Source organism: Dermacentor silvarum, chromosome 11 (genome assembly GCF_013339745.2).
Source record: "Dermacentor silvarum isolate Dsil-2018 chromosome 11, BIME_Dsil_1.4, whole genome shotgun sequence".
Classification (NCBI taxonomy): domain Eukaryota; kingdom Metazoa; phylum Arthropoda; class Arachnida; order Ixodida; family Ixodidae; genus Dermacentor; species Dermacentor silvarum.
In genome coordinates, this window is record NC_051164.1 from 30,600,085 (window position 1) to 30,619,052 (window position 18,968).

General features: G+C 47.6%; 1 protein-coding gene across 1 annotated transcript; it reads right to left on the minus strand.

Moving 5' to 3' along the window:
* Positions 1-1,731: 1,731 nt before the first annotated feature.
* On the minus strand, positions 1,732-17,876 carry LOC119433009 (chaoptin; the record flags this gene model as incomplete). Its single annotated transcript, XM_037700163.2, has 5 exons — positions 1,732-3,924; positions 6,364-8,998; positions 16,567-16,648; positions 16,894-16,947; positions 17,866-17,876. Coding segments are annotated over 5 exons (3,369 nt in total), but the record flags the coding sequence as incomplete, so codon positions are not given.
* Positions 17,877-18,968: the final 1,092 nt, after the last annotated feature.

Sequence of the window (18,968 nt, forward strand, 5' to 3'; positions counted from 1 at the left end):
ACATTGTTGGTACACCTGGTGGAATATAACGCAACTCCAATGCAAAGTATGTATGTATCGACGCTACGCGGCGCGCATGTCACATCGCGTGTCAAATGGCACGGTACGATGATGATGATAACCTATTGGCATCCCATTTGAAGCGCAGTCCTCACATATACACCTAGCCAGCATCATTTGACAAGTGGCAGGATGTCCTGCTAAAGGTGACGATTTATTAGAATCCCCTTTGAAACGCGACGGGCACATAGTCACCTAGCCAGCTTGATTTAATTAGGTACACAATATATATTTTATACCATTCTTGTATACATCTTTTTTTTCGCTTGGTTTGCCAAAAAATGTAATCTTAAACTTCCTTTTTCTTCCTCAAACCTTATTTAACTGCCTTACCGCTACCTGTCCATCTGCTACATGGCGTTCTAGCTGCTGTAATAATATGCAACTGCAATGCAAAATGTGCACGTATCGAAGCTACGCAGCGCGCATGTCACAGCACGTGTCTCCTCACGCGCTAGGACACGTTTGTAGGGCATTATTCCGCTCCATGCTAGCAAGCGTGGCGTGGCTCACTGCTAGAGTAGCTGACTGCCACTCAGTGGGCCCGGTTAAGATCCCGGCGGGAACTGCGTACTTATTTTGCTCATTCCCTGTGATAGCTGCTACAGATACCGGACACCGGCGGCGGATACCATCGCCAACCGAAACGGCGATTGGAATGCGCCCGTAACAGCTTACGCTGTAATTGTAGTGTGTTCCTAGTATTTTTGACCCACACCAAGCTAATCAAGTAAAACAATTGAATTCGTTTAGACTCGAGCAAATCGATTCATACTTCATGACTTTTTATACAATGTAGCAGATCGGCCTTAAAAGAACAACTTCGTCTTCCTACCCTGGATTCTCGCCGTAAATGTGCGCAGCTCTGCCTTTCACCAGTTTTTTTATTCATTAAGTCCACATCTAAAAGTCATCAGAAAAGCGCATTGTATCTCACGCGACAGTCATCCAAAAGCTTTGTACCAGCTCTTGCCCCTCACGACATCATACCGAAAATAGTTTTTTTTCTCTTCTACGCACAGCCAAGTATTAGAATACCTGAAAAATAAAATACCGCTCCTATTATTAATGTTTCCCGTTTCTGGACTGTCTCGCCGCCACGGTGGCTCATTCAGCTAAGGCGTTGCGTCGCTGAGCACGAGGTCGCGGGATCGAATCCCGGCCGCGGCGGCCGCACACGGGCGTTTTGCATTTCGATGGAGGCGAAATGCAAAAATGCCTGTGTGCTTACGTTATAGTGCACGTTAAAGAACTCCAGGTGCTCAAAATTAATCCGGAGCCCTTCACTATGGCGTGCCTCATACTCAGCACTGGTTTTGGCACGTAAAACCCCAGAAAAAAGGACTGTCATTAAAGAAGAGACGCATTACTCAAGTCATGCTAACTACTGGTGTTCTAGATATCCCGCCAACCCTCTCATCTAATGCCTCTTGTCGAGGGCCCTTGAGGTATTCCAAACATAATAAATTACAAAGCGACCGAAATGCATTATACGTGCATAATTATTGCTTTCCCGCTTGTTCTTTAACGCTTTCTCAGTTCAGCGCTTCATCTCTGTAGAGAAATACTACAGACTTCTTCCGTCAAACGGGCCTTTTATAAGTGTTGGTCATTGTGGAGGCAACACTGCTGGTTGCACTCTGACCGACCTTAAGTATGTTACAAAAGTTCATATAAATCTCTAGAATTCTAACAATTCTTACCGCAATGTAGCGGACAGACACAAAAAAAAAAAAAACAGAGAAGGGAGAGTGCTATTATCAACTTTTTATTCTTATTAGACCACCCAACAATATAAGTACAATATTGTGCGCATGCATCATCGCATCACTGCGCAAAAAAACAAGAAAAAAAACGGAAGAAGAAAACTAGAATTCTCGCACTTGTCACAGAGCGCCATTTGTAAAACCATACCCGGTATTGTGCAGGTTTGCGGACGCTTCACTGATGCAGACAGATTGTTGATAAACATGCCTCCAGGGACAGCGGAGACTTGCTGCTTTTGCTATTGCTTTAAATCTTTTCTCCCGAAGTCACGCCTTGCATTCACATGCAGCATCGTGCACAACCAAGTGTTCGCACTTCTCTTACTTCACACTTACACCGTGCTCCCTTAGGCGGTCATTTTCGCCTTCCTCTCTCTGCCCAAGGTGAACTTTCACACATGCCATGCACATGAACCAAAAAAGCCTCGATGAATAATTTGACGAACGGACACTGGTGCTTTGTTTGCGATCATCGTTTGCTTTCGAAGCAAAACAAAGAACCGTTTTATAAACTCATTAGGGGCTTAGCCACTTTGCATTGTTACCGTAGTGAGAATAAGAATAAAAGACCAACTAACTTAACAATGAGTCTTGCTAAATGATGAAAACTTAGGGAAGTAACAGGTGAATTTTCCTCATTTGTCTAGACGAAACTGTGGCGATGGTTCCCACTGGTTTCCTTTCCACACAGTGTACATAGGCATGTAATATGTGAACATTAGTGTCAAAGCGGACAGAGATGAGAGCCATAATCAGCCCGGTATATAGAGTGGACGTGGTTATAATTGATACGAAATGCTCACAAGTAAACTATTGAACTGGCAACAACTGTACATTTCTTTTTTTTTTTTTTCATTTTCACAACTCGGAGTGAGGCACACGTTGAAGCACACGTGCTATTTGTCGACTATAGCACTTGCCAACATGATGCATAAGTTCTAGCGAGAGCACCCATCACATGACGTTGATAATGTAACGCACAAGGACAATGGTGCCTTTATAATATATATCAAAACTCATCAACCTGAACACAGCATGGAAATGGTGGTAGATATGACGAGAATAAGAAGACGGCGCCAGCATACGTACAAGGCACTTACCACGGTGATCTCTGATTAGGTGTCATGGAAGTTAACATTGCAAAAAAATTGGGAAATTTTTCGAATGGCCAGTAAACTGTTCTGGGTAATCTGTTCTTGCTGCACAACACCGCTTTTATGTATTTGATTATCGATGCCACTTTCGTTGCTCCAGTAGTGTACGTTGATACGTTTTGCGTGTTTATTTAGTCCTGTAACCTTTCTGTGAGGTTTCGGGCATAAAATATTGCGCACGACAATGTGGTCAGCCATGTAGTCACCTTGAGATTTTTATGCTCACCGGCCTTAACACAAAGTTTAGCAGTGTTTTTCGCTGCACATGTACTGAACCACACACTTGACGGCGTCCCAGGAAGCACGAAGCAAAGATGAGACCTAAAGCCTCTCGCGATGTTCCTGAAAACCATGCGCTCATGTGCTCGAGATCCAGAACTCTGAACACAGTACAGTGGTGACTGCAGCAAGTAGAACGATCAACACAGGCACAGAGTTCACTGTCCTCGATGCAGCACCGACCGGCGTAACTGTCTTGCACTGGCGCATAGGAAGACCGCGGGCTTCTCCTGTTGAGTCCAGGGCGACTAAACACAGCCTGTATTCCACCGACGACTCGAGGCCATCAATAGTGTACTCCCTGTACCGATAAGGAATATCTGTTTCGCTCGTGAGGCTGCTGGTGGACACGTCACTCACTATAGCCCGGAAGCCAGACACGTCCTCCTTCGTGGCCACGTACCAGGCGAACCGTATGGCTCTCTTGGATGGTGAATCGACGAGCCTGAACTTGATGTCGACTAATGACTCATCCTCCTCACCCTTTACTGCACGCTCCTCGTCGGTAAGGCATTCAAGGACATCGGGGCTGACGTCCGCAAGGTGGCGCTTGTGCAAGTGGTGAGGAGAGTGGCAGACAACGTCGTTCCACTCTGTCGCTTGAGGGTTGTGACCCAGCCACTGGCGCAGGTACTTGACGCGGCAGTCGCAGTTCAATGGGTTTCCTGCAAATGAATGACACTTTGTGACACCTACGACAGTAAATCCATCTCTACTCGCTTGCTCTGCTAAAATGCGTTTGTTGGTGCACCTATCATATGACAGTCTCGTAAAGTACCGGTCAGATAATTCAATGTTCGCTACGTTTATGCCATTTATTGATCCAGCGTGCCTGAACACATGTACGGTTTGGTCGTATTCCAGTTTATCCTGATTGCATGACACAATCCTGTGACTACGCCTGTTGCTATTTTGACTCCTCTAGGCATACGACGTTGGAATCTTATATTTCTCTGATATCACTTTACCAATGACCGTGCCATTCTTTTGCAGAGGTAATTCAACAATACAATTAAGCAATTCACATTTCACCATAATGGTTTTGGTCAGCATCCACACGATTGCGAACACATAGAAAACCACGTAGTGATGGCGGCGCACGGTAAAGTGGTAGTCGACTTTCAATAATTTTCCTTTCTCGGGCCACTAAGCATGCATAGGACTATGCTCTGACGCACAATTTCTTCGTAAATGAGAACTTAAAGTGAAATGCGTACTGAAATGACTCTTTCTTGGAACCTGGACACCCGATGAGTGAGAGTACGCAAAGAAAATTAGGTTTTACTAAAAGACCAACAACATTGTGTCTGTTATAGTCTTAGTTGAACATTATGCTCAAATTTCTAAGGGCTGTTATACGCTTCAAAAGCGGAGCCGTAAACTTTTTTTGGTGCTGCTTTCATGATGACTAGCGCGTATAATGACGAGTACAAGAACGGATTGTCAAGGGGTAAGCATTTCTTTAAAAAAAAGAAACTGGGTGTTTATAGATGACGATAAACAACATGCAAGGCTGGTTATCACACTCCCATGTTGCGCTGTTATGTTATTCGCCTTCTTGGCCACTGATCATCAAGCGTACCTTCCAATTCCCAATGCTTTTGTGAGCAGTGTTTGTTGTTTTTAAATTAATTAGGCTAAACGTTATTTTGGCTTTATCTCTCTTTGACTGGCATGATTCTATTGGATATACAGGGTGTCCCAACTATCATGCACCAATATTTAAAAAAATATGCAAATGACACGTAGCTGGACAGACCCAAGGTATTGTTGTTTGCCGTCGCTTGGATATACTTAGATTATTTTTTAATTCCACCTAATTGCATTATCATCATCAGCAGCCTGTATTTATGTCCACTGCAGGTTAAAGGCATCTTCCCCCTGAGTTAATAATCAACCTATCAAATATTATCAATATATGAAAAGCGTCAAAGAGAAAATTATAGACCAACCTGAAAAACTCCCAATACAGCTTTGTGTTGTTAAATACATGCTACATAAAAATGTTTTTCCCAGCGTGAAAGAAACCCGGGAACACAGGTAAAGTGCCTCGAGCGGCCAGCCACACGCCAATTTGCATGTATTCGCAGTCTTCTTTCACGCTCTGAAACACAGCTTTATGTAGCACGTATTGAGCAACTGAAAGCTTTATAGGGAGTTTTTCATGTTGCTCTACAATTTTCTCATTGACACTTTTAATTTTAACATTTGAGAAGTTTATTAATTAGTTAAGACTGATTATGTGAATAGACCGAATGCAAAAAATAATCTGAGTATCTCCAAGCGACTGCAAACAACGTTACCTTGGTTGTGTCCAGCTACGTGGCATTTGCATATTTTAAATCTTGGTGCTTGATAGCTGGGACACCGTGTATAATGCAGACAAAGGATAATCAAACAACAGCGTAAATAGTTCGAAGTTTACCCAAACCTTTTTACGATATTTTACAAGTTTGTATGTTTTGATTCTCAGTATGGTGCCTGCTCAAGGTGTGTTTAAGGCTTAGTACAGTTACTGCCAACCAGCTTGGTTTAGAGAGTGGGAAAGAGACTATGAGATGTATTCTTTAAAGGGACACGTAAGAGGAAATTCAGTTGACCTAGATTAGTAAGGTACACTTCGGCGATGCCAAAAAGCCAGTTACTAAGGAACGATACTTGATAAGCCAGAAAACGCGCAAGAACTAATGACTGGAAGTGACGCCACCTTGTAGTTCCCGCACTATCTCGCTTTGACGTCCGACATTTTCACGGTGTTTGCTTAGGTTTAGTTAGTTAGTTTTTACTATAATATGGACTTGTGAAAGAGCAAAAGAATAGATTTATCAAGTTTTAAGAATTTCAACTGCACCACAGCATCCCAAAGAGAAAATATATGTAAATCTGTGAATCCACACTGAAGTTCCCGAGCTGCGGTTTCGGCACGACACTTAAAAAATAAAGCTTACTTTCTCTACTGGTAGTCAACCTGTTACCACTAAATTTACGAAGAAAGAGTTTTGAAAAACAAAACACTATCAGTTTGAACCAATTTAGTGTTTCTCTTCAGGAACAATTTAACCCAACAAATGTGAGGAAGCTGGTCGATCGTAAATAATTCTCACCTTCATAATAAAGCCGGAGGCCATTCTTGATTCTCGCCATGTATTCCTCTTCAAACATTGTCACGTTGTTGAACCGAAGGTCAAGGTGCCGCAGCTGCTGAGACGCCAGGAAGTCCCGCAGGTCGACGGAGAATATCTTATTATGGCTAAAATCTGCCCAGCTAACGTTCTCTGGTAGCACGAGAGCGCCATTGGCAATGTGTCTCAGATCATTGTGCGACATATCGAGATGTTTTAGGCTGCTCAGGTTTCTCAGAACGTTGGGGTAAACTTCATTGATGAGATTATGGCGCAAGTCGATATACTCCGCTTTTCCAAGGCCGTCGTCGAAGCTGTTCGTAAGAACCGAAATGAAGTTGTGGCTGAGATCGACATGTTTAAGCTTGTACGGAATGTAAGGGGATCGAGGAAATGTCTTTTCCGTCACGAAAGCAACCTCATTGTGAGAGACGTTGATGGAGGAAAGCGACAGTAGATCGTCCAGCAAGCCGTGGGTTTTGTTTTCGAGCTTGTTGAGCAAGTTGTGCGAGAGGTCCAGAGTCTGCAGCGAAACGAGTCCCTTAAACGCCTCCGGCGGGATGAAGGAGATGTTGTTGTAGCTCAAGTTGAGACGAATGAGCTGCAGCATGCCCTCAAAAGCGTATTCCGTGACATTGTTGATCTGATTGTTCTGGAGCAGGAGCTCGAACACGACAGGCAGGCGCCCTAACGCTTTCTTCGGGAGCGATTTGATCTTATTGTCATTCAGATATAAGTACTGAAGAGAACTAAGATCCTGCAGTGCTTCCCAAGGTATCCTGTCTATGCTGTTGTTGGAAAGAGAGAGCGTTTGCAGTGTGAGTAGATTAGAGAAGGATCCTCTTTCCAGTCGAGTGAGATTATTGCTATCTAGGTAGAGCCTTAGCAAGGAATTCATCGACCTGAATGTTCCCGGGCCGAAATGCGCGATTTGGTTGTTTTGCAGATGAAGTTCATTCAATGCTATAGGAAGATTGAACATTCGCTTAATCTTGTTGTCGTTGACCTTTATCAGGCGAACACTGACCATGGCCGAGAGGCCACCGTGGCTAACGTCACTGATATTGTTGTGGCTGATATCCAGTTCGAGTAGCGTTGGAATTGACCCAAAAGTGCTGTAGCCAATCTTCTTTATTACATTGTGACTGAGGTTTATAAATCGCACGCCAGCCAACTTCTCAAAAACTGATCCAGAGATTTCAGTAATGTTGTTGTAGCTGAAATCAACGGTGTGGAGCTCGTACAACCTCTTCTTCGTGAATGCCTTTCGATTTAGCTCGTTGATATTGTTGAAAGTCATGTTAAGAACCTTGATTCCAGTAATGTTAGCAACCGGGACCGTATTAAAATCAGTTATGTTGTTGTGGTTAAGGAGAAGAACAGTGACGTCAGATAAGTAGAATGCATTTTTTGGAATGGTAGTAATGTTGTTATGTGAGAGATCAAACAAAGTAACATTAGACAACTCTTGGAAGGCCATGTCTCCAATGAAACTAATATTATTATGACTCAAATCAATGTGAACTTGGTACATTTTCAAAAAGGCTGAGCTAGCAATTTTAGAAATCTTGTTGTAGCTCAGATCCAGTTTCTCAAGCCACTGAAAATCCTTGAACTGCTCATATCCAACATCTTCCATCAGGTTATAGGCTAAATCAATAGTGCGAATATGTCTAGAGGACACGAATGCTTGCTTGTGGACTTTTGTTATCCTGTTTCCTCTGAAGTAAACGTCTCGAAGGAACCTTACGCCTTTCACAGTGTTGGCATCAACTTCAGGAAGTTCATTGTAAGACATGTTGATAACACGAAGGATGGCATTGGCGACGAACATGCCTCGCGGAAATGTCTTCACTCGGTTATTTGATATGTTTAGAAACCACATATTTGTAAGCTGGTTGAAGTCAATCTTTTGGAACGCAGTGAAATTGTTGTAGGACAAGTCTAAGTATTTGATCTTTCGAGCAAATCGGAAAGTGTTTCGTTCAATCTTCTCCATTTTATTATGGTGCATCTCTAGTCTTTCAAGCCTATTGAGTCCTGTGAGTGCGGAGGGGTGAACTTTGAAAATGAGGTTGTGATCAAGACGCAATTCGAACAGGATGTTCAAGGCACCGAACGCATTTGCAGGGATAACCTCGATTCGGTTATGCGCTAGATTTAAGGACGTCAGATTCCTAAACTTGTTAATCAGTTCTACGGGAATCTCAGTCAGGGCATTGTCTTCAAAGCTGAGCAACTTTAGCGATTCGTTGAAGTGGTCCATAACATCCGTGGCAACCGAGGCAAGTGATCCATGAGCTACGGTAAGGTTTATAACTTGTAATCCGCTGAAGACGTCACCGAACAACCTTTTGAACGACGATCCGGTGATAGTAAGATTAGCTACAGGGTGCTCCACGTTACCCAAACCCCGTGACATCATGGCCAAGTTCACGCCATCGCATACGATATGAAGTCCAACGTCTTCGCTTCTAGCGCACTTGCAGGGGTAAATTTGAGTATGTCCGCTTGGGCACTTGGGGCGGGCATCAGCAAACGAGGCCGCCATGAAAAGGCAGATGACCACCAGAGCCTTCATTTTGTGCGCTGCTCTGAAGGGAACCTGCGAGTAAAAGGTGATCGACAAATGAAAACACACACACACACACACACACACACACACACACACACACACACACACACACACACACACACACACACACACACACACACACACACACACACACACACACACACACACACACACACACACACACACACACACACACACACACACACACACACACACACACACACACACACACATATATACATATATATATATATATATATATATATATATATATATTCCTGTTTCATTGAGCTGCTATAGACAAGACCAGTGTTCCTGAACACTTTCATTATATTTTTTCTTTCTTTTTAGCAGACTTGACAAATTGAGGGAGCATATACTGGGTGACCCGTAAAGAGGCGACGCACCAATCTTCGCATTTAAAAGTTTGCTTTCACGCACAACTTAACGTCGAAAATATATTGAAAGGAAATGTACGCCACTTCACTTCTATAAGGCAAGCAAAGCACATAACTCTGTGACGGAAAAGCACTCAAATACCCGTGGTTTCAAGCATGTTATAGAGGCTAAGAAGGTGTTATATTTATGCTCTCAGCGAACCACCTGGAAACATTTGCGTCAGGTGAATACAGAATTGCTGGACAAATATTTCCACGCACACACACACGCAAATATATATATATATATATATATATATATATATATATATATTTATATACATAAGTTTTCAGCGCATCTGTGAAACTATACCCTGTGTGACATTAGTCAACTTGAGACTGTTTCTTCCCTGAGGGGTGCAGGGCCCTGGATGCTAGCTGACGAAAATGCGTGGGTGCTTGGGTGGTGTTGCGATGATAAACGGGGCCCGATGACGGAAAGAGATGAGGGTATAAGGCCAGGGAGAGTGAGTACGTTTACCTTGTTGCGTTTCCGCGCGCGTTGTGTGTCGCGCCCCCACAGCTGCAGGGTCGCCGCATCTTACGGCGCCCCAGACCTCCTCTACCCCTCCCCTCCTGCTAGCACCTAGCCTCCGAGGAAGGTCGTCGGGCGGCTTCATGCTTCACGCTCGCCTTAGCGTGGCACGCAGGAGAACGCGCGCAGTGCTGGGTTACGTCCCGCTCCCGGCAGGCAGCCTCATTCATCACGCTAATGCCCCGGCCGAGCATGCGCAATCCGTTTTCCCTCCCGCCGCCGTGCCACCCCGCTCGTCTAATGACAAGCCAGGCGGACAAGAGACGCCAATGGCAGCCGCTGGCCGGGCAGCATCTCAAGACATTGCAGTGCAAAGTGAAAAGGGGGTGGAAGGGGAAGAGGGCAAGGGGATGCCATTGAACTGGTGGGGGAGGGGGGCGGGGACCATGACTGCTCCGTGTCTCACACCGGCAGGTGTCGGGAAGCCCACCATGGCCCGAGTCTGTGAGCTCCTCCTTGGCGGCACCCTCGATTAGTACACGCATTCAAACACGATGAAAAAATTGACGTCCACAAGAAAGTACTAGGTAGAGAGTAAAGAAAGGGCCGCAGGCCAACAACCTGCAAAAAATGGCACATAGGCAGACTCCTCTTTTCATTTGCATTAGCCATGGCTTCTTATCCTGTTCTGTTCTTTTCTTTATACTTAAGCTCTTTCCTATTACTCTGAGCGTTTTCGTTCGTGTATTAGAACCTGTATGATCAGATCTGTAGAGGGGGGCCGGGCAGGGCAGCCTCTCTATAATACGTGATTGACGGCTGCAAAATGGATTTTGCTTGTCCGGCGTTTATCCGTGATACGCATGCCAGGAGATTAAAAATGCGGGAACTCATCCAGCGGCGTAATGCTGTCGACTTCAGCGCGACCCGAGAGAATGTCTGCCTAGAGAAAGGTTGTTGACGGGCACTACATAGGATGCAAAAGTTACGAGAGGGTAATAACGTGGTGAATAAGGTTATGAGCGAAATGCAATATTTTTTATGTAGTTTCCTCTCAAACAAATTCTCCTTGCCGTTCCTCCAAATCAAATGTCGCATACATGAGACTAATTCTGAAGGAAGTCCGTATAGATTCAGTTGAATGCTATACTTTGAATGCTGTGCTTTTTGGTAAGGGGGCCTACGTACATGTTATGCTGGCGAAATCGAATAATTGAGCAAGTTGAATCGACGTCTCCATCTTAGGACAGTTTCTTGTGAGGCAGACGTTGCCTCGCAATAACGTGGAATACCAACGAAGGAAAATTTGTTGCTTAAATACAGTAGCTTAGGCCCGTAATAGCGTATTCAGCAGCCTACCGCGCATAAAAGATACAATTTTGGCATTGAGAACTCATGAGGCTTACGGTAAGTTACGCAGTCGAATGAGTCCATGGTTAAGGGTTTCTGCACAACTGCTGTTTTTCGGCAGTATGTTTTTTTTTAACCTACATTATGAGCTTCCCGACGCCTACGGAAAGCTTCTAGCGTTTGAAATGGTCATAAAAGAATAATTTATTGGTTCCATAATGGGCGTAAAATCCTTTGGCGTTCGCAACATTCGTTCCAGGCTTGCAATCGAAAGGCAAGCACAGTCCATCCAGAAAGGCCTGTGAGAACAGCTAGAGGCCGCACATGGCTTCTCAGCAATCTGAATTGATAAAACCCGACTGACTGCTGGTATAGCGTGCCTTTCTGGTGTATTCCGCTGCGAGGAGAAGCACGGACTGCCGCAGCTGCAAGTGGAATACATTTTGTAATGCGCTCTCATGGATTGCAGCAGCCGTTCCGCAGTAAAGAAAAATAAGCTAAAGTCGCAGCAGCAGAAACATACGCGAGGGCGATACGAACAGAGAACATTTCGTAGGGCAACGATGCCAGTGGATCTCCCCGTACTCGGCATTCGAAATGTGAAAATGGTCATGTACTTAAATTTAGGTGCACGTTAACGAACTCCAGGTAGTGAAAGTTTATTGGGAGTCTCCCAATACGGCGTGCCTCAGTCAGATCGTGGTTTGCCCAGCAATACCTCAGAGTTCAAATTTTAAATTAATTATCGCCACTCCTTGTCAAGTACGTCAGCCATCGGTGATTTTACTATAACTATTTGTCTCGTGCAAGCGCGGCCGATTGCGGTCATGTACATTTCTCATTGTGGTTTTAGAGGTGGGGAAGTGTGCGGAGATTCAGCACATTGATGACGAAGTCAAGGGAAGTCTGACTACTGGCTTGCGTGTGCCCCTACGGAGTCTTTAATGTGGAAACGCGGCCCCTAAACGAGGCTCCACATTACTTTTTATTGTTGTAGGCCGCCCGTCGTACCTGTTTGATGACTGCATCGCCGACTGGGCTCCGTCATGACGCATGTGGTATGCGCTGAATGCACGCGCCCTGAAACTTTCAACAACGTTTAAGGCTTCAGGAGTGAATAGCCAGAATTAAAACGAAAAAGGAAAGAAACACCAGCTACATCTGTTAAGAGAAAAAACATGAATTCTAAAAATGCCTGTTTACGTAAATGGCGACGATTCTCTGCATCCGGCAATACTTGCTTCATCCATCAATTACGCAACCAGCCGCTTCTGATGAAGCTGTGTCTTTTCAATGCTATCCGGGACTTCAATTGATTTCAAAAGAGTTGAATGTTGGGCTAGGTGGTATTTTGACATAAGAACCACCTTGAAATGCAGCGCAACGGGACGGCACAACAGACAGGAAGACGAACACAGGCGCTATGCTCATCTTCCTCTCTGTTGTGCCGTCCCGTTGCCCTGCATTTCAAGATGGTTCTTATATTCAATTGATTCCTGGTAGAAAAAAACATGTTCTCATAACGAGGGATTTGTAAATGTCTGAGGCGGGACCAACCTTAGTGTTCTTAACGCAGTCGCCTGCGCGGATGGTGTTACCTTGTCTACGTATTGGCCCCGGTCGCTCCACTGAGCTTTGTCGTATATTCGGAAGGATGGCTAGTCATTGTACCATTTGTTGACATCGACGCCCACGGTAAAAATGCATAAAAAATTCGGAGCCCTTCCACTACTGTGAAGATGGAAGCCAGCGAAGCTGTGACTATGGTGGGTCTGGTATAGTGGATATTGCTATAGTGAATATATATGTTATCATTATTCAATATATTGAAACGTCATCGGCATGTTCGTCAAAGAGCAAGGACACCAGCGTCTCGTTTTCACCCGGCGTGATGGCCAAGTAGTGCGTTTGTTGCGCCAAGTCCACCCCATCGTCATAGGCTATGAGGCTACAACCACAGCAAACTGAACGGCATCGTCAGGATCCTGGAAGGTGTGGTTAAACGAGCGTCTGTCCCATCACGAGTCCAAAGGGAAACTGCTGATAACAGCGCTAGCACGATCTCTACGTCACGAGACAAGGGGGCACAACGATTGGTGGGACGTGCCACTGCCGAGTATCGCGACACTTGTGAAAGAGGCACCGGCGGTGCCGAGGGGTATAACAATGGGCCATCAGCCGCTTCGACACCTGTGCTAAGGCACTTTATACATAATCCGATATAAATCCGCCGCCGAACATTGTTGTTCTACGCGTCGTTTTGTCCGCGGACGCGACCTGCCAGAACCTAGCCATGTACAGCTTCGCTGTTAAGAGACCAAAGGCTTCACCACGGCGTTGGCGGCAGTTTCGGGTCAAATGGCTGTGCGCACCAGCGTGGCGCGCTACCCACAATGCGTCACGTCGCTGCCGCTCATGCAAATAAATTATAAAAACAAACATTCTGCACTGAGGAAAGACATAGTGCCGGACCCAAATTATGTTTTTTTTTTTGTATTTCGACCCTTTAAAGTCCGAAAATAAAACGAACGCCAGTGGCATTTTCCCTGAATACCTACCGGACGCGGACGGGAAAGAAATGGCTCAGGAAAGGGTTATGATTCCCAAGAAACCTCGGTTGGCGTGAATGACAAATATTTGATGAGAGTAAAATGTTAGGATGCACCACGTGGCACCTAACGCTCTTAAGGCGAATGCAAAACAGAAAACGGCACATTGAGAAAAAAGAAAACGCAATATCTGCCCAAAGCTTTTCGTTTCACTTTCGTCTATATGTTATTGCGCCAACTTACGACTTGTAATTTATTTGTTTTCGCTTTTACTAAAGTGTAAAGATTTCCATGATTAGGCAAGCACAAGGTAGCTCAAAGAATGGAGAAAGAGAAGACAGAGACGGAAAGGCTACCACAACAACAACTTGGGCCAGGCGCTGGACGGCGGGCGCTTGGACAGAGGAGAGGAAGCCGTCAGAGTCTCCTAAATAACTTGCTACAATAGTCGTTTCTTTGAACCAGTTTTGGTTTCAGTAATAAAGAGGTGAATGGGTCTTCACACCCCGATAACTTGCCTCGCTTCGTTCCTGCGATTGCTGCACTGTCGCACGTGATCACAGCCAAAACGAATGTGTGCAGTGAACTCTCGTTTATTTCCTTTATGAGCAATGACATCATACATAGCCTTATTGCTACACGACGTCAGAACGTATTGTCACCTGTCATGAAGTCGCGATAATGTCGATGATGCCTAGACGGCACTTCTTGACGAAGTTTAATGCAAAATTAACGTATGGGCCTTTGACCGTCTTCATAGTCGCCAAGTGGGATTTTTTTTTGTGCAAGAACCGTGCTCTAGAGTATATACAGCTTCAAAAATATGGGTGAGTCTTCTTTAAGAGAGTAAGCTACGCCACGCTATAATATTTGACGAATGAACCTTTTTCCAGTAAGCGACCCCTCTAGCGGCCGCCACTTCAACTAAATTTGACGGGCAAGACACACACGCTCCCGCCGCTTCTCGCCTCTACGCAGAGCAAATATTAGCATTTTTTAATTTCGAAAGCTTGCCCTTAGGCATAATACAAAGCATATCAAAAATACATGAACAGACTTGACTCACGCAAAAAATCTAGAAGTGAACCATTATACGGTCCATGAATCCAACGTTCAAGGTCGGGTGGGCGGCCAGGCCGAAGGTCTGTTGCCCGTAGGTGGCGGAGACGGCTTAGGTGAAGTCCTGGGCACGTCCATAATAGGTGTGTCACTGTCACATTTTGAATCGTAGTGTTACCAAATGGTCACGATGTATCATAGGGACCGTGGTACTGTTTTTCCCAGAGAGCGGTCACAGACGGGGTGAGTGCGACCCCGACACGCTGCCTCCGTAAAGTAACCTCCTCTCGGCGGGTTAACCCACCAGGGAGGTCTGACGCATACGGAGGTATAAGAGCTCGTGTGGTACGTCGGAGGTTTTCTTTTTCCCGGAGCTGTTGTCCGCAGGCGTCTTCAGGAAAATGCGGAAGTGGGTACGGTATCTTCTCAGGGTGGGTTGCCAAATCTGCTTCAAGTAGACCCGGCAGGGCTGCTCGAGCGCACCCACTGAACGCGTATCACTAAATTCGTAGTGGCAGCAATACGGTGAATGCTATCCGAGAGAAGAGAGGACCGAGATACCCTACGTATGTCGTTTATGGCTTGAGTCGAGTCCGTGCGAATGATGAGCTGAGAATATCGAGCAGCTTGAACAAAAGGGAGCAACGCGGCCAAGCCGTCCTGTATGGCGGCAAGCTCGGCAAGATAAGCCGGCGGTGCAGGATGGGCAACATACGAGCACGTCTGGCCTGCCTCTGGTATCAATGGGAACACGAGAGCTGTGTGAATCGTGGTACCATTAACACTGGCGTCAGTGTATGCTACGAGAGCCGAATCGTCTCGATTGCCATCGGTGCGACGAAGTCGGGAAACTTGAGCGTTCGCCTGGCGAGGAACCGGGCTATGCAGACGACCAAGAGGCTTATCGTCAATTAATTGTACCCTGTTCCACGGAGCTACGTCGGGTGTCGTAGAAGCTGGACTGTCTATTTTTATGTCCCATGTACAGGGCAAGTGCAGCAGCGGAGCATAGCTTCGATGGCTTACGGGCGCGCGCGCACCGACGTTGGTGCACCAGTTCGTCAAGAGTATTGAGTTGGGACTCAGCCTGTAAGGTTGGCAGCGGAGTTAGACGTGGCAGTCCCGTTATGGCACGCATTGCTTCCTGACTAATGGCCTCAAGGCGAGACCATTCTGTTCTCGTGAAGTGTTGAAACTGGGCTCCGTAGACGAGTCGTGGTTGCACTACGAAACGAACAAGAAGGCGAGCCATGTCGGTGCGCGTTCCGCCAGATTACTTCGCAATTCGAGGTATCAACTGTATCGTTTCTGTGGTTTGTTGCTTTGCCTTCTTGACCTATGGTCCCGCAGATCCGGAGGCATCCATTTCAAGGCCGAATACACGGAGAGTTGAAGCCTCGTGTAGTGGTTGCTGATCCAGATTTAACAGAAGAGGCCGGAGTACCAGTAGACGGCGCCCATACTTGTTCGCTACTCACATGTACGCTGTGTTGTCCTTGGAAATTTCAAGCCCTATCTGAGCACACCAGTTGTATGTTACGTTCAGGGCCTCTTGAAGCGCTTGTTCTTGGCGCCAGATTTCAGGATGAACTGACCAAACAGTGATTTCATCTGCATACATTATGTATTGTGCGTTACGTATCGTCGCTAGCTTCCAAGCTAGAGGAAGGAGGGAGATGTTGAAAAGGACTGGTGCGAGCACAGATCCCTGTGGGACACCCCGATGTGCGACAAACTGACCTGCTGCGTGGCCAGCCAGGCGAATGGAGAAGGTTCCAGCGTGCAGGAAGGCTTGGACGAATGAGCAGACACGGCTAGGGAACTGAAGCCAATGGATAATTCGAACAATTGCTTCATGACTCATGGTCATACGCTTTGCGGATGTCCATTGCCAGAATAGCGCGAATTCTTCGGGAGCGGCCTCCGATGAGAACCATAGAAGAAAAGTACTCAAGGCCATCCTCGGTGCCCAGATGAGGACGGAACCCAATTTGGCCAGGATGATACCAGGGTATCGCTCGAGCCACCATGTAATACGTGTCGCGAGCATACGCTCTATCAGCTTGCCTAATGTTGAGGTTAGCGCTATTGGGCGCATATACAAGCGATATTGTCCGGGGGCTTTCCGGGTTTGGGAATAGGGACCATTTCTGCATGACCCCAAGAATCAGGAATGGCTCCTGTAGCCCAAGCTTCGTTTAAGGCACCTAACAGCACATCGAGAACCTTGCCTTCCGTGTTTTTATACAGTTCATACGGTATGCCATCCGGTCCTGGTGCCTTGCCTGGCTTCGACAGGTCTATTGCCGCTAAAAATTCCGCCATAGTGAAGGCAGCTTGTATACCCTTGATGTCGGCGCACGTAGTGGCGTGCCTGCGTCCATGGGAAGGCTGTTTTGAACAACGAAATGAGGCGTTGCTGTGTCCAAAGCAAGAAAAAGTTGTCGCAGTTTCACCTGAAAGGCGAAGCATCAATTGCGACAGCAAATTTGAAGAGAGCTATATGGAGTAATGATAGCAGCTTTATCAGCTGTATAAACTTGGACATGCAGCAGCACCGGCAACACGCAGAACTGTTGTCGACGCTGTCGGCGTTTTGCCCGCGTTCGCTCAAAATGCGTGCGGCGTTGGTGACCGTTGCCGGAGCCTCTGATATAAATAGGCACTTGGTGCCGCAGCTAAACGTCGCCTCCCTTCCCTCCCCCTCCCCCCCACGGCCTTTCGTGCGTCGGAAGAAGGCACGTTTGCTCTACATATATGGTGATTGTAGAGGAGGAAAGAGACGCCTACTTCTGCAGCGCAGAACGCGTTCCGCATCGGCTGCAGCTGGACGGCAGCTGGACGGCAGCACGCAGCTACCGACTGGGACGAGCGACGTCCCCGGCCTGCAGCTCCTGCGGGGAGCCGGAGACGATCGAACATCTCCTGCTTGCCTGCCCGGCGTACCTCCAGCAGCGGGGCCCACTCCTGCGGGAGTTCCGCCGCCTGGGCCTCCCCTCTGGCAAGGAGGAAGATCTCCTCTTCCCCAGCCGACACCACCTTTCTGCACTTCGAGGCGTCGTGGAGTTCCTTGACTCGTCAGGGCTCTCCGCACGCCTCTAAGGACATTTCTACAAGCGGGAAGGCCTCACGGCCTCCCACCCCACCCCGGGCCTGACCGGCTTGGCACAACACCCCTGCAGACTCTGCGGCACACCAAGGCCTTCCATCCCGGCCTGATACGTGGCGCCTATGCCTGCCGGTTTTGCTTCGCCCAGCCATGGCGACTCCACTCTATCCCTTCTTTCGCTCCCACTTACCCCTCCCCGTTGGCGCTGAGCCGTGCTCCCTCAAGGGTGGTAGGTAAGTGGTTCTTGAGGGAAAGGGAAAGGTTGGCGCTATCTTCTGCAGCCCTTGAGGGAGCACGGCTCAGCGCCAACGGGGAGGGGTAAGTGGGAGCGAAAGAAGGGATAGAGTGGAGACGCCATGGCTGGGCGAAGCAAAACCGGCAGGCATAGGCGGCACGTATCAGGCCGAGATGGAAGGCCTTGGTGTGCTGCAGAGTCTGCAGGGGTGTTGTGCCAGGCCGGTCAGGCCCGGGGTGGAGTGGGAGGCCGTGAGGCCTTCCCGCTTGTAGAAATGTCCTTAGAGGCGTGCGGAGAGCCCTGACGAGTCAAGGAACTCCACGACGCCTCGAAGTGCAGAAAGGTGGTGTCGGCCGGGGAAGAGGAGATCTTCCTCCTTGCCACAGGGGAGGCCCAGGCGGCGGAACTCCTGCAGGAGTGGGCCCCGCTGCTGGAGGTACGCCGGGCAGGCCAGCAGGAGATGTTCGATCGTCTCCGGCTCCCCGCAGGAGCTGCAGGCCGGGGACGTCGCTCGTCCCAGTCGGTAGCTGCGTGCTGCCGTCCAGCTGCAGCCGATGCGGAGCCGGAGAAGGAGCGAGGTCTCCCTGCGAGCCAGGCCTCGCTGGGGGAGTGGTCGTGGGGGGCATCCCAGTGCCACCCGTTTGTCTGGGTGGTGGGTCGCCAGGTGTCGCCGCAGCCTCAGTCCTGTGAAGTCGCCCTCCGTCACGGCCCGACTGAGGGGCACAGTGGTGTGGTGGGCGTCCTTCGCCAGGGTGTCGGCTGCCTCGTTGCCCGGGATCCCTACGTGGGCGGGGATCC